General features: G+C 45.4%; 1 protein-coding gene across 1 annotated transcript in view; it reads left to right on the top strand.

The window, feature by feature from the left end:
* The window catches only part of LOC118384445 (junction plakoglobin-like), a 61,535-nt gene extending 46,407 nt beyond the window's left edge, over positions 1–15,128 (top strand). The window contains exons 9-16 of the mRNA XM_052518643.1: positions 390–728; positions 5,670–5,822; positions 6,955–7,074; positions 7,249–7,399; positions 10,174–10,295; positions 11,236–11,281; positions 13,300–13,449; positions 13,946–15,128. Coding sequence (XP_052374603.1) covers positions 390–728; positions 5,670–5,822; positions 6,955–7,074; positions 7,249–7,399; positions 10,174–10,295; positions 11,236–11,281; positions 13,300–13,436 — 1,068 coding nt within the window. The 3' untranslated portion in view covers positions 13,437–13,449; positions 13,946–15,128. The remainder of the gene's footprint in view (positions 1–389; positions 729–5,669; positions 5,823–6,954; positions 7,075–7,248; positions 7,400–10,173; positions 10,296–11,235; positions 11,282–13,299; positions 13,450–13,945) is intronic.
* The last annotated feature ends 1,491 nt before the right edge of the window (positions 15,129–16,619 follow it).

Raw genomic sequence — 16,619 nt, 5'->3', positions numbered from 1 at the left:
CCGACCAGGGTACTGCTGGCTGCCATTCACAACTAAACCATCCTTATAACTTCTTCTGTGTGCGATTTTAAGATAATTGGTACAAGGACATACATCTGGTATATTTGAAAGGCACCTATTGATTGTCTTCAAAAATGTGAAGATTGACCATGTGGAGGGTCATTTTACCATCCACTATAATGGGAGATCCTGTTTTCTGCTAACAATCCCGTGGTCGGTCTTGAAATTCTTTGGTTTCAAAGGGGCAGTCGTTCTCCCCTGATGAAGACAGTACCATCGAGTTCTACAGAGACAGTAACATAGTTGGAGTTCTACAGTAAAACATAGAATGAACAAACAAAGGACGGACAAATGAAGAATTCTCGACCCGCCTCTCTCTCTGTCTGTAGGAGGGTCTGGACGGCCTGCTGCAGGTGTTAGTGGGACAGCTGGGTTCGGACGACGTCAACATGCTGACGTGCGCCACGGGGATCCTGTCCAACCTCACCTGCAACAACTCCCGCAACAAGACCCTGGTCACGCAGTGCGGCGGCGTCGAGGCGCTCATCCACGCCGTGCTGCGGGCAGGAGAAAAGGAGGATGTGGCTGAGCCCGCCGTCTGCGCCCTGCGCCACCTGACGTCACGCCACCAGGACGCTGAGCTGGCCCAGAATGCTGTGCGGCTGCATTATGGTATTCCTGCCATTGTCAAGCTGCTGGGGCAGCCCCACTACTGGCCTGTGGTGAAGGTGAGGGGGGAGATAGTTGGTTGGGGAGGGGATGGGAGTGGGGAAGAGGTGAGAAAAAGGTATACTGTGCTTGTTTTGTCTGTCTCGTTGTTTTGTCTGTCTCGTTGTTTTGTCTGTCTCGTTGTTTTGTCTGGCTGGTAGCTCCATTACTGAACTTTGGTTAAGTTGAAGGTGAGGGGTGAAAGATCAGAGAGTGAAGTTTGCAGGCTGGTTGTGGTTGTTTTGACTGACCAGTTGATCTTTTGTTTATTGTTTTGTCTGGCTTGAATGTTCAGTTGTTTTGTTTGGCTGTCTGTTTTGTCTTTGTGATTGTTTTGTTTACCTAAATAACCGGTTGTGGTACATCCATTTATTTACGTGTCTATATCCAGCAGCTGCAGTCAGATTTGAATGATTCCTCATTTAACGGGTGCTTGAGTGAGGTTAGAATCATTACATACAGCCACCACTCATTGTCCCCTTCTTTGCAATGTGTGATGCACCGTACATATTAATATATATATATTTTTTTGGAAACAACATGGCTGTACTATTTAGGGCTCGATTTCATTTGCATTGCGGAAGTTCAGGTTTACAGCGTTATCGAATGTTCCCGCTTTAGTGGAGACTTTATTCATAGTAAACACTTCATATGTCGGTCCAATCGGAAATGACCGTCGCATTTCTATTGTGGAATCTGCTTCAGCGACACATATTGAATGGAGCCCTTCATTTAGTTGGAACTGTTTGTTTGAAGATTGTCGTACTTTAATAAAGGATGACTTTTAAATGAAAGCAGGTCAGAGGGGATGTTTTGGAGAAAGTGGGACCTGCATATGGGAAGAAGTTGTCCACTATGCGAGATGTAGTGCAGGCAGGGTACTGGGCTGTACCCTGTGGCAGGGCACAGGACGTGCTTCCCATAATCCCGCTGGGTTGCTCTGGAGACCATTCGGCTGCCTCGGACAACACCCGCTGGCTCTCACTGTCCCCTCTCTAGCTTTTTGTTTTTGTTTTGGAGAAAATGAGGGAGGGAGGGAGTGAGAGAGAGAAAATACACAAAGATTAAGTAAAATAGAAATGGCTCATTTGGGTGAGAGAGAGAGAGAGAGAGAGAGAGAGAGAGAGAGAGAGAGAGAGAGAGAGAGAGAGAGAGAGAGAGAGAGAGAGAGAGAGAGAGAGAGAGAGAGAGAGAGAGAGAGAGAGAGAGAGAGAGAGAGAGAGAGAGAGAGAGAGAGAGAGAGAGAGAGAGAGAGAGAGAGAGAGACAGAGAGAGAGAGAGAGAGCCAATTAGACCCAACCAAATCATGAGAAAACAAAAAGATAATTACTTAACACATTGGAAAGAATTAACAAAAAAACAGAGCAAACTAGGATGCTATTTGGCCCTACACAGAGAGTACACAGCGGCAGAATACCTGACCACTGTGACTGACCCAAAATTAAGGAAAGCTTTGACTATGTACAGACTCAGTGAGCATAGCCTTGCTATTGAGAAAGGCCGCGTAGGCAGACATGGCTCTCAAGAGAAGACAGGCTATGTGCTCACTGCCCACAAAATGAGGTGGAAACTGAGCTGCACTTCCTAACCTCCTGCCCAATGTATGACCATATTAGAGAGACATATTTCCCCAGATCACACAGATCCACAAAGAATTCGAAAACATATCCAATTTTGAAAAACTCCCATATCTACTGGGTGAAATTCCACAGTGTGCCATCACAGCAGCAAGATTTGTGACCTGTTGCCACGAGAAAAGGGCAACCAGTGAAGAACAAACACCATTGTAAATACAACCCATATTTATGCTTATTTATTTTATCTTGTGTCCTTTAATTATTTGTACATTGTGTATATATATATATATATATATATATATATATAATATGACATTTGTAATGTCTTTACTGTTTTGAAACTGTTGTATGTGTAATGTTTACTGTTAATTTTTGTTGTTTTTCACTTTATATATTCACTTTGTATGTTGTCTACCTCACTTGCTTTGGCAATGTTAACACATGTTTCCCATGCCAATAAAGCCCTTGAATTGAATTGAATTGAATTGAATTGAATTGAATTGAATTGAGAGAAAAGGGGCTGCTCACAGGCAGTAAGTGTAGCATGCTTCACACAACAACGTCACGGTGGAACAATGATAACATCGTCTGGGATTTGCAAGGCCTTCGATGTCATTCTTTATCAATGAAAACAAGATTGGTTGGATTTTTCTCTGAATCCAGTGGCTGCCTTGTGAATTCATATCAATGTGTTATTGTTGTCTGTTTCATCAGGGAATAGTGCACACCCATCTTTGACAGCAGGTGGATTTAAGGATAGCAAGAGAGTTAAATGCTCAACTTGCCAGAATAACCACTCTCACAACGAAATAAATCAAGCTAAAATGTCAGCCTAGTATGAGGGTAAACCAACGTCTAACATTATTAGCTATGCTGTTGATATAGAGTAGATATAGTAAAATGATAGTAGGCATAATAGTAATATCAATAGTAATACAGTATAGCAATAGTTGGATACTAGTAATATCAGTGGTACGTTATCATTGTTTTAATGCCATCTTTACTTTATGAGTGGTAGTTTTCCTCTCTTGTGATCTCGACAGTCAACTAGTATGATAAGGAAGGTTACGTTCCCTTCCCCCTTCAACCCCGAGCTGCAGTCTCTGATCTGATTCGCTCCCAGCAAGCAGCATCCGTGAAGCACGCTTGAGTTCATGCCAATCGGATCAGAACACTTCAATGGTCGAGGGTATGTGTGTGTCCTGCTGTCCTGCTCTGTCGTTCCCATGGGCACTGGTCCACAAGAATGGCCCGTTATTTTTACCCCGATGTGCACTAGCCTCTCTGTGTGTCGTGTTTGTGTCCCAATAGTCCATCTGCGCTCTTTCCTTGTGTCCTTTCCCTCAATTCTGATCTGAAAGTATTTGATGAGGGAGTGAAGGCAGTGTGGTAGGCACCTATCTAGTGTTTTCACCTGCCATTGGTCTTAAAGGACAGAGGAAAGTCATCCATTTAAGAGTATTTGTACCCGTTTTGTGTGTGCGTGTAGGCCTATGCATGTGCACTTGGCAAGTGGCCATGTGTGACTTCACGACTCCAGTGACACATGTCCCCCATCTGTAGCAGCAGGTAAACATTGACATCTCTCATCCTCTACTTCAACTGACAGAAAGGTGTTTGGGTTTTCAAAGGCCTATTGGCAGCCAGCTATCCATGTATTGGCAGCCAGCTATCCATGTATTGGCAGCCAGCTATCCATGTATTGGCAGCCAGCTATCCATGTATTGGCAGCCAGCTATCCATGTATTGGCAGCCAGCTATCCATGTATTGGCAGCCAGCTATCCATGTATTGGCAGCCAGCTATCCATGTATTTGCAGCCAGCTATCCATGTATTGGCAGCCAGCTATCCATGTATTGGCAGCCAGCTATCCATGTATTGGCAGCCAGCTATCCATGTATTGGCAGCCAGCTATCCATGTATTGGCAGCCAGCTATCCATGTATTTGCAGCCAGCTATCCATGTATTTGCAGCCAGCTATCCATGTATTTGCAGCCAGCTATCCATGTATTGGCAGCCAGCTATCCATGTATTGGCAGCCAGCTATCCATGTATTGGCAGCCAGCTATCCATGTATTGGCAGCCAGCTATCCATGTATTGGCAGCTTGTTGCTGATTACTTGACCATGTATACAACACTTCCCATTTAGGGGCTATTAGGCTTTCTGAGTTCATTATCTCTGATTGACTTGTTTTTAGTTCCCACACACACACACACACACACACACACACACACACACACACACACACACACACACACACACACACACACACACACACACACACACACACACACACACACACACACACACACACACACACACACACACACACACACACACACACACACACACACACACACACACTGCTCTCTCCCTCACACACACACACACCTCCTCTATCTCTGCGTCCTTCTGCTCTACGTCAGCCAAAAGGTTTGTCTGCACCAAGCTGTGCCTAATCACTCATTTACACCTTCTGAATTTAAACCTCATACTGTTTGTGTGTGTGTGTGTGTGTGCGCGCGTGTGCGTGTTCTTGTCTATCCAAACTCATATGAATAAGCAGAGAGAGCCGTATAAATATGTATGTTGGAATGTACACGTGTTTATGTTCATCTGTGACTGCGTACACATACACATACACATATGTTCTGTGCACAAGCAGGATCTAATCTTTCATTTACAGGTTGAATTAGCCAATCGTTCCGCCCTCTCCCTTTCTCTCTCTCTGCACGGTGTGGAGGCAGACGCAACGGGCCATGCCTGCATTTTCCTCCTGATCTGCACTCCTCACTGACAGACAGCAGGGGATTTGTGTGTGTGTGTATGTGTGTGTGTGTGTGTGTGTATGTGTGTGTGTGCGTGTGTGTGGAGGATTAGGCAACCAGACCTCCATCACAGAACACGCCAGTGGAGGATTCTCAATCCAGCCGGAGCTCTTTTAATAAAGGGGATTTAATGATGTGAAATGAATGAGGTTTTTAAAAGGGGACTATATAAGATGTTATTGGCCCCTGTTGGGGCTAGGGGTCGGGGTATGGGAAATGGGAGGGAACAGGGCAGGGTTATGGTAAGCCAGACCATCATTTCAGGAGATGGCATCTCACGTTCTGTTAAATGTGATTGCAGTTACATTGCTGCATCACTTGCACAGTCGCACATATAGGTGTATATCTTAGGGTACCAATGCGTTCTTTCACATGAGCTCCACACTGCAGTGCCAAGTCCTTAATAGATGTGTACTATATGCTTTCATACATGCACCCTCATAATCATGCAGTATATCATGTATTTGTGCACAAGGTGTTGTAGCAGTAACAGAGATAATATTGGTGCTTTTTCCATACAGCTACGTTCATCCCGCCCACTCTCTTTCCCATAGGCCACGGTTGGTCTGATCCGTAACCTGGCGCTGTGCCCAGTCAATCAGGCCCCACTGAGGGATGCTGGAGCCATCCCCCGATTGGTCAACCTGCTGCTGAAGGCTCACCAGGACACCCAGAGACACGCCTCCAGTTCTCAGCAGACGTACCAGGTCAGCCACGACACCATTCAGCACATAAGACTCACTATCACAGGAATGACACTGTCATAATCCACAATGATAGAAGTTATGTCACCTTCACCACAAATATGCAAGTCACTCACAGTTACAGCACATACACAGAGTGAGTCGCCGCCGTTGCAACCCTCATACCACAGATGAATCCACTCCATTACTTGCTAGGCATATCACACAATCACCTCAGCCAAATACAGAATTCAAATACGCTGAAGCCCCCCAAGGCAACATTCTTTCAACACTCTGCACATCAAATCACAAACATTCCAAGGCTGCATTCTCTGTGTTTGAAACAGTTCCTCACACTGTAGAAATAGTAGGTTGCGTTTCAGACTCGGTAAAGGGGTGCAATGCGTCACACAGGGGTCCCGGCAGGATAGTCCATGTGGTCACCGCCATGCCCCAGCTCCAGCACACGCCCCCATCCCAGAACTCTCCGAGTGTTGGCCAGCGGCCTATGGGGAGACTCAGTGACAGAGATCCATTTCAGTCCACTGGCCCACGTTGAACTCTGAGCTGCACAACAATCTGCACACGTATAGACAGAGAGCTGTGGTTTGAGGGGAAAATAAGAAGTGTGGGCTGAGTTTGTGAGAGACGACCAGGGAGTTTTTCCACTGATTCGTTGTCTGTAAATAGTTTACTTAAACTCGAGGCAGGATACGCACACATACACAACCTCTCAAGTCTACCACAAATTTTATGTGGTTTTGAAGCCATGGGTAGCTTGGCCAAATGATTTGGGATACAGTGTTCTCTGTATGATACAGTGTTCTCTGTATGATACAGTGTTCTCTGTATGATACAGTGTTCTCTGTATGATACAGTGTTCTCTGTATGATACAGTGTTCTCTGTATGATACAGTGTTCTCTTAGTGTCAAAGTTGTATTGTTAAGATTGTCAAACCAGCTTACATGAAGTAGATCAGACACACACACACACACACACACACACACACACACACACACACACACACACACACACACACACACGCGCAATGTTAAATGATGAAAACAAACCCATATATCAACTTACCGTCACAGAGGATTTCACAAAGTCACACATATACACAGTTCCTAACTCTCTTCCCCACTCTCCACTCAGGATGGTGTTCGTATGGAGGAGATAGTGGAGGGCTGTACAGGAGCCCTGCACATCCTGGCTAGAGACCCCGTCAACAGGGGAGAGATCGCCAGCATGCAGACCATCCCACTCTTTGTACAGGTCTAATACATGAATGTCTAATACATCTAATACAGTTGGTGTTGTATGCACTTGTGTGAGAGAGAGAAAGTGTGAAAAATGTGTGAAAATAAGTGAGTGTGTGTACTTGTGAGTTTTTGGTGTATTTTAGCAGATGTGTCTGAGCTCTCCCCCACTCTCTCCATCCGCCCGTAGCTGTTGTACTCGTACGTGGAGAACGTGAAGCGTGTGTCTGCGGGGGTGCTGTGTGAGCTGGCCCTGGACAAGCAGTCTGCGGAGATGATCGACGCAGAGGGAGCCTCCGCGCCGCTCATGGAGCTGCTGCACTCCAACAACGAGGGCATCGGTCAGTCTTCATAAACAGCAGCTTGCGCTTTAGTGGATTTTATACAGCTCTGTTTTTTAAACAAACACTTGGGCTTTCAACAAACATTCATATATATGTTCTTTAAAAACAAAGACTTTCAAAACAGTCCCATGTATGGTGCATTCGGAAGGTATTCAGACCCCTTGACTTTTTCCACATTTTGTTACGTTACAGCTTTATTCTGAAAATGATTTTTTTAAAAACATTTCCCACATCAATATACACACAATACCCCATATTGACAAACTAAAAACAGGTTTTTAGACATTTTTGCAAATGTATTCAAAATAAAAAACGGAAATATGACATTTACATAAGTATTCAGACCCTTTACTCAGTACTTTGTTGAAGCACCTTTGGAAGCGATTCTAGCCTTGAGTCTTCTTGGGTATGATGCTACAAGCTTGGCACACTTGTATTTGGGGACTTTCTCCCATTCCTCTCAGCAGATCCTTTCAAGCTCTGTCAGGTTGGATGGGGAGCGTCACTGCACAGGTATTTTCAGGTCTCTCCAGAGATGTTCGATCGGGCTCTGGCTGAGCACTCAAGGACATTCAGAGACTTGTCCCGACTTGTCCCGAAGTCACTCATGCATTGTCTTGGCTGTGTGCTTAGGATTGTCTGAGGTCCTGAGCATTCTGGAGCAGGTTTTCATCAAGGATCTCTCTGTATTTTGCTCCATTCATCTTTGCCTCGATCCTGACTAGTCTCCTAGTCCCTGCCACTGAAAAACATCCCCACAGCATGATGCTGCCACCACCATGCTTCACCGTAGGGATGCTGCCACCACCATGCTTCACTGTAGGGATGCTGCCACCACCATGCTTCACCGTAGGGATGCTGCCACCACCATGCTTCACTGTAGGGATGCTGCCACCACCATGCTTGACGCTTGGCATTCAAGCCAAAGAGTTCAATCGTGGTTTCATCAGACCAGAGAATCTTGTTTCTCATAGTCTGAGAGTCATTATGTGCCTTTTGGAAAACTCTAACTGGGCTGTAATGTGTATTTTACTGAGGAGTGGCTTCCGTCTGGCCACTCTACCATAAAGGCCTGATTGGTGGAGTGCTGCAGAGATGGTTGTCCTTCTGGAAGGTTCTCCCATCTCCACAGAGAACCTCTAGAGCTCTGTCAGACTGAACCATCGGGTTCTTGGTCACCAAGGCCCTTCTCCCCCGATTGCTCAGTTTGGCCGGGCTCTAGGAAGTGTCTTGGTGGTTCCAAACTTCTTCCATTTAAGGATGATGGAGGCCACTGTGTTCTTTGGGACCTTCAATGCTGCAGACATTTTTTTGGTACCCTTCCTCAGATCTGTGCCTCAACACAATCCTGTCTCGGAGCTCTACGGACAATTCCTTCGACCTCATGGCTTGGTTTTTGCTCTAACATGCACTGTCAACTGTGGGACCTTATATAGACAGGTGTGTGTCTTTACAAATTATGTCCAATCAATTGAATTTACCACAGGTGGACTCCAATCAAGTTGTAGAAACATCTCAAGGATGGTCAATGGAAACAGGATGCACCTGAACTCAATTTCAAGTCACATAGCAAAGGGTCTGAATATTTATGTAAATAAGGTATTTCTGTTTTTTAATTGTTAATAAATGTGCTAAAATGTCTAAACATTTTTTCGATTTGTCATCATGGGGTATTGTGTGTAGATTGCTAATGATTTTAAAAAATGTCATCCATATTAGAATAAGGCTGTAATGTAAATGACATTTGGAAAAAGTCATGGGTCTGATTACTTTCCAAAGGCACTGCACATACAAAAAGACACACACACACGTGCCTCTCCTACACTATTGGAAAAAAAGGTGCTATCTAGAACCTAAAAGGGTTCTTCAGCTGTCCCCATTGGAGAACCCTTTGTAGAATCCTTTTTGGTACTAGGTAGAACCGTTTTGGGTTCCATGTAGAACCCTTTCCACAGAGGGTTCTACCTGGAACCAAAAAGGGATCTCCAATGGGGACAGCCGAAGAACCCTTTTGGAAACCTTTTTTTAAGAGAGTGTACACACAAACCTCCACACTTCCCGCCCTTCTCTTTCTCTCTCTTTCTCGCACACACAAGCATATGCACACAGACCACAACCAAATATGACATCTTTCTCTATCTCTCCCTGGGCTCTCTCCATCTTCTTTTAATAATGTGTGCTGACTAATCAAACATGATATCTCTGCCTCCCATCTCTCTTTCCCCATCTTGCTTTCTCAATGTTGTCCTATGTACCCCATTAGCATTTTGGGTACTCATCATAACTGTCATAGCATAGAGGCAATGACAAACAACCTCTTGATATCTCTCCCTCCCTCCCTCCCTCCCTCCCTCCCTCCCTCCCTCCCCCTCCCTCCCTCCCTCACCCTCCCTCCCTCCCTCCCTCCCTCCCTCCCTCCATGTCTCACCACACCTCTCCCTCCCTCCCTCCCTCCCTCCATGTCTCACCACACCCTCCCTCCCTCCCTCCCTCCCTCCCTCCCTCCCTCCCTCCATGTCTCACCACACCTCTCCCTCCCTCCCTCCCTCCCTCCCTCCCTCCCTCCCTCCCTCCATGTCTCTAAACCCTCCCTCCCTCCATGTCTCCCCACACCTCTCCCTCCTTCACTACCTCCTTACCTCCCTACCTCTCTCTCCATGTCTCCCCACACCTCTCCCTCCCTCCCCTCCCCTCCCTCCTCCCTCCCTCCCTCACTACCTCCTTACCTCCCTACCTCTCTCTCCATGTCTCCCCACACCTCTCCCTCACAGCCACCTATGCAGCAGCCGTTCTCTTCCGTATCTCGGAGGACAAGAGTTCTGACTACAGGAAGCGTGTGTCCGTGGAGCTCACCCACTCACTGTTCAAACACGACCCTGCAGCCTGGGAGATGGTAAGCCTCTGCCTCTGACGCCGCCTATAGCCTGGGAGCGATCAGTACAAGGATCAGTCAGTAGTGGCTGGCCCTGTTTGAACACCTTTAAGGTTGATCTCAGTTGTCTATAAGGGCTTGACTGGCTTACACCCTTGGATTGCTTTAAACCAATCCAATATTTCTCAGATCAGTCATTGCTTCAGGGGAGAACTGTATCAAAATCCAAATACACACAAGTGGACACGACACAATCGATACCACTCAGTAATCAATCTGTATGTTTACCGTTCATGCTCGCATTACCATAAAAATGAATCCCCAATAACTAACTCTATCTAGTGTTTGTACATCATTTCAAAACCTGCATGCCTAATGCGCTAAGTATCTCCGAGCCCCACACATCGCCACAGGCTTCCAAAGCTCAATGGATAATTACCGCCATCGAGGCTCACCGATTGGATTAGTGGCAGATCTGGCATAGGTTTTAATCAATCACATCGAGCTGGTAACCTGCTGACTCATCAGGTTGTCAAGGGGAACAGAGACAGGGAGGCCCAAAGCAGACAGGTCTACTGTTTACACTACATCCACCATGAGGAAGTATTGAACTCCAAAGGGATAGATTTACTGACTGGGCGTCGTTGGCACCAGCTGTAAAGTTAACATCTGCCTCTGTCGTTTTTTAGAAGGGCATTATCCGATAAAAGTATAATATAATAATAATAATAATAATATAATAATAATATATGCCATTTAGCTGACGCTTTTATCCAAAGCGACTTACAGTCATGTGTGCATACATTCTACGTATGGGTGGTCCCGGGAATCGAACCCACTACCCTGGCGTTACAAGTGCCATGCTCTACCAACTGAGCCACAGAAGGACCTAAGTATAGTATTGAAGTTAGAATGGTACATCTTTCCTTGAATATTTCTCAATCTCTCTCTTTCTCTCCAGGCCCACAATGCTGCTGTACCCATGCAAGCTGCATACTTGGCGGATGGTGAGTGTGGACCAGTCTTATCCTACAGTACAGTACACCAACATAACACCACTTTTGTATTCTATGCTAGATGATAAACCAGGTGGTTCAAGCCCTGAATGCTGATTGGCTGAAAGCCGTGGTATATCAGACCGTGTACCATGGATATAACAAAAAATGACTATTTACTGGTCTAATTGCATTTGAAACCAGTTTATAATAGCAGTAAGGCACCTGAGGGGTGTGCGGTATATGGCCAATACACCACGGCTAAGGTCTGTATCCAGGTACTCCTCGTTGCCTCGTCCGTAAGAACAGCCCTTCACCATGGTATATCAGCCATATACCACACCTCCTCAGGCCTTAATGCTTAATTATACTACTGCAACAAATATCTTACATTACACTACTGCGTTTCACCCAAAAAATGGCAAGAGAGATAGATCGACGAACCAGAAGAGAGAGGCAGAGATGATTTGACACACACGGATTGAAATGGATTGACACCCACACACACACTAGAGTCAGACCTCATTTAGGTTAAGTGCCACTTGATTGGTTTCCTGTCAGTGGCTGTGACAGTGGACTGTGTATACCAGAGGGTGATCATTAAATCAACGTGCAAGCATTGTCCCAGCAAAGTCTGCCCTCGTCTCACTAGTCACACACACACACACACACACACACACACACACACACACACACACACACACACACACACACACACACACACACACACACACACACACACACACACACACACACACAATAGTGAGCATCAGAGAAGAGGAGGAAAAGGAGAGGCACGTGTCTATAGAGAGCCGGAGCCAGGTCTCGTCCTTTTCCCCCTCAACAGTCCTTCAGGCCCTGGGAGTGTGGGGGACCCCTGCTGTTTATGTAATGCACTCGGCCCCCTGGCCGTACTCCAGAGATTATGTGTGGGTGTGTGTGCATTCATGTGCGTTCATGTGTGTGTTTCTCTCTGATGTGTCTGTTCCCGCCATGTCCTGGAGAGGGGGGAGGGTGTCAGGGGGCGTGGTAATGGGGGGAGGAGGGGTACACTGTAGGATGTCATTCAATTCAGAGGTACCTGTCTATTTCCCCTCTGATCACAATTTCCATGTCATTTACATTTACATTAACTGGCCATCTATCGTCGTCAAGCGATCTCTCTCTCTCTCTCTCTCTCTCTCTCTCTCTCTCTCTCTCTCTCTCTCTCTCTCTCTCTCTCTCACACACGCTGCTGAGTTGACACCCACACTCTCTTTTCCACTGCACGGCTAATGCTCCTTCCTGTGATTGCGTAACACTTCTCTATAGAAAACACTGGCACTCTCTCTGGTGAATTTATATTTTGTTTTCCCCCCTAACTCTGTCGGTCACTACTGTCTCTTTGCAGTCATACAGCGTCTTTCTCTCGCTAATCTTAGGTCTCGGTCATATGTCCTAGTTGTGAATCTCCACTCTGTCTTCCTCTCCTCTGGTCCATCCCTCTCTCTGCATACAGTAAATCCTCCTCATTTCAATATCTTTCATTATAATTCTGAACTCTATCCCTCATATATCCCCCTATGTGTGTGTGTGTGTGTGTGTGTGTGCGTGTGTGCGGTACACTAGTCACCATCCTTCCAGAGCACTGTGTGTCCTTTCGATGCTGACGCTTAATCCATAGCGCAGTGCTCACATTATTAAACAGGGTATGAAATAGCATTAATGGAATAGAATAGAGGTGAAGGTGAAGAGATTATTATTCCTGTTCTTCTTTCCATCCGTCACAGGAAAACGTCTGCTGATGGGAGCAAAGCTCATTTCTGTCTGCCTGTCTAGTAATTTGGATGCTTGCAAACTGTCTGTCAGTGTCAATACTCCAAATAAGCTTGCCTCTCTGTTTGCCTGGGTATTCTATATTGTTTGCCTGGGTATTCTATATTGTTTGCCTGGGTATTCTATATTGCTTGGGTATTCTATATTGCCTGGGTATTCTAATTTCTCTCTCTTTCCCTGTCTATCCCTCATCTCTCTGTCCCTCCTTCCCTCAGAGCTGGATGGAGGCTACCCCCCCTTTGGCTACTCTGACCTGGGCATGGGCGGGATGCCACTGGAAGCAGAGATGCATGAGCAGTACATGCCTGAGATGACCTACGATCCCCGACAGGCCTACCCAGAGCCCCTCTAACACACAGGGCCAGGTCAGTGATATAGATGCTACCCAGAACCCCCTTTAACACACAGGGCCGCTTTGACCGGTAGGGATATCTCATCGCGCACCAGCGACTCCTGTGGCGGGCCGGGCGCAGTGCGCGCTAACCAAGGTTGCCAGGTGCACAGTGTTTCCTCAGACACATTGGTGCGGCTGGCTTCCGTGTTGGATGGCGCTGTGTTAAGAAGCAGTGCGGCTTGGTTGGTTTGTGTATAGGAGGACGCATGACTTTCAACCTTCGTCTCTCCCGAGCCCGTACGGGAGTTGTAGCGATGAGACAAGATAGTAGCTTGTAGCACACAATTGGATACTACGAAATTGGGGAGAAAAAGGGGTAAAAATACATTTAAAAAACAAAAAAACACAGCTCTGTAGTTATATAGTATATAGTACACTAATGAATAACTCAGCATACCATAATTGCAACATTTTAAGACCACATGAAACATTGGATTATGTCTAAATAACTGCCTCTTCCATTGAAGGCACAAAATGGAAAGGGTGAAATTGGCGTGAACACCATGGAGGGACAGCTGAAAGAGGATTTCACCACAAAGGGAAACTCCTATTTCATGGGGAGACATTGGCCAATCAGGGGCTGTTGTCAGAAAACACAAGAAAAAGAAAAGAAAAAACAATAACAAGAATTTAGTGTTACTCAAAATGAAAAGTTGCTTTGTTACAGTTAATGTGGAGGGAAATTGAACTTTAACTTGTAGATGCTGTGTTGGTTTTAGCCGTTTCCTTGCATATTTACATTGCAGATTATTATTATTTTTCTTCATGTGTATAATTTACATGGCGGTATGCAGTAGTCCTCAACAATAACCAGTAACATTGAGTTCAGACAAGAAGTCCTGTTCGCCACGTTATGAGACCAGTGGCTAATTGAAACAGCAGCGGTCCCTGTGCTGCTTATAACTGTCTTATCAGTCCAGTCCAGTCTATGATCCAGACTGCTGCCGGGTCTGAGGTTCCGAGACACGCACCCTCTCCCCTGAATGTGTGTACACAGCCACTCTCTCCCAGCCGAGTGGTCTCCCAGGCACACTAAACTACAACTTCAGCTGGTGCGGTTGGTTCACCTCTCTTCCTTGTGGACCGGTCTTGCTCACCAACAGTTATAGACACTCAACCGACACGGTATACATATGCATCGCCGTTTAATACATTGCGCTTCAACATAAAATGTGTGTATGATCCAAAATGTCATGTCTGGCAGGCCCGCACCCTTTTACAGCTACTACAACAGACGTTTCCTCAAAGTATGTACGTCGTTGTGGAGGAGGTGTTTTTTTTAATGTCTTGATTTGGGGGGTTCTGAGGTAAGAGGCAGGGGAAGAATGCCAAAGAGATTTATTTTGTGACGATGATAATCATATAGCTTTCTGTTTATTTTCTATTTTGATTGGGTGGGGGGTTGTGTGGGGGGGGCAGTAATCGTGATCCTGTTTGTAGAGTGTGTGTTCTATGGCGACCCCGCTGCACATTCCTACCTTCCAAACGATAGGAAAGGCAAAGAGAAACGAGGAATGATAGAAGGATGATGTTGATAAGCGATGAGTGTACCATAACGAATGAAGGGGAAATTAACACTATGAATATGCATTTTTACAGAACATTTTTAGTTTGAAACTTTTTTTCAAATAAAACAAACTATATTAACTAGCCTGTCTCCTGTGTATTTGTATGGCTAATTGGATCCTATTTAGCCCTGAGGTTATTGTTGCTTTCACTCACTGTCAGTCAAGCAAGGTCCAAACCCCAGACTATAAAACCCATTGCAGGCTGGTGGTGAAGAATCCAAAGGAAACTCTGTCTCACAGCGCCCTCATGTGTCCCTAAAAGGCAGGATATCGGCCCTCTCAGAGTACCACATTCGGGTTTCAAATAGTAAAAACAACCCAAAGCTTATGATAAATACAGTGATAACTAACCCCTATTCATCTGTGCATGTAACAGAGGGAGATCGTACCGGATAAAACTCACCCACGGCTTGAAACGGTGCCATTAAATCGGAAAAGGGGTCACGGCTCCAATGTAACCTCCATTACTGTGCGTCACACATGCCAAGTGAGAACCAGTATGAAATAACGTGTATAGAGAGAAGGTAGAGATTCAGCATTGATTATAGGGATAGGATTTCCCGGACAACATAAGAGAAAGGAGGCAGTCTCTGTGGTGTTTGTGTGCGTGTGTGTCGTCTTCATACAGTATGGGCATACTGCCACCAAGTGGTTGTTGTGGTAGTTCACGGCTGGGCAGGGTGTCTGACATGTCCATCTCACACCTGACTCCTTCACTATTTGGAAAGCATGAAATTGAAGGAAAAAGTCTATAGTGCACCCCAGAATATGAAGATGGGTACAACTAGAAGTTGCCCTCTTGCTTATTAAAGATAGTGTTTTAGTTACACATAATGCAGATGCTTAGATGATGTGTGGTGTAGTTTCTTCCGAACCTCCCCCAACCTTGCATTCAATAACAAGATTTTCAGCCAGAATGATTGTTGCTGTCATAAGAATGTATAAATTGCCTCATGTAACACAGCATCATTCTATACCATTACAGAGAAGTTCTTCGGGCCTGCCTCCATTTTAATGTACACTCCAAGATCGTGGATAAATGAAGATGTCTTAGTCAGGCAGTTCACCAACGGAGGTGTCATAATACCCATTAAACCTAGCAGTCAAACAGGGAAATGATTCCAATCATTTTGACACCATACATTTTTACCACAGGGGATTTTAGAAACACTTAAAAAAGGGCTGTGTTTTATGTAGGTTTACCCTGGCCTGACGTTTTGATAACCATATAAATTTCTCTCGGACAAGGTCTTTTATCAATATTTTCTGCTCTATTTACTCTCAGATTCCAAAATGCTAATTACTATCAACGTAGTATACAAATCCATGCAAGTTCCTGCGTGTCATCTCTAGCTGACACCTTTGCTAACAGGTATCGTGTCAATTTTAAACTTGCACAAGACACTTCACAGAATTGTCCGGACTTGCCAAAAGCCCTGAGTGATGCCAACTTTAATCTTTGGCATACTCTAGGAATCAGGACCTTTTCAGACCTATTTCATCAGAAAACCACTGCACTGAAATCCTTTCAAGAGCTCTGCAGTGAATTCAATGTGCCAAGATCCCATTAAAA

This window comes from Oncorhynchus keta, chromosome 5 (genome assembly GCF_023373465.1).
Source record: "Oncorhynchus keta strain PuntledgeMale-10-30-2019 chromosome 5, Oket_V2, whole genome shotgun sequence".
In the NCBI taxonomy this organism is placed as follows: domain Eukaryota; kingdom Metazoa; phylum Chordata; class Actinopteri; order Salmoniformes; family Salmonidae; genus Oncorhynchus; species Oncorhynchus keta.
This window is presented reverse-complemented; position numbering and strand designations above follow the sequence as displayed.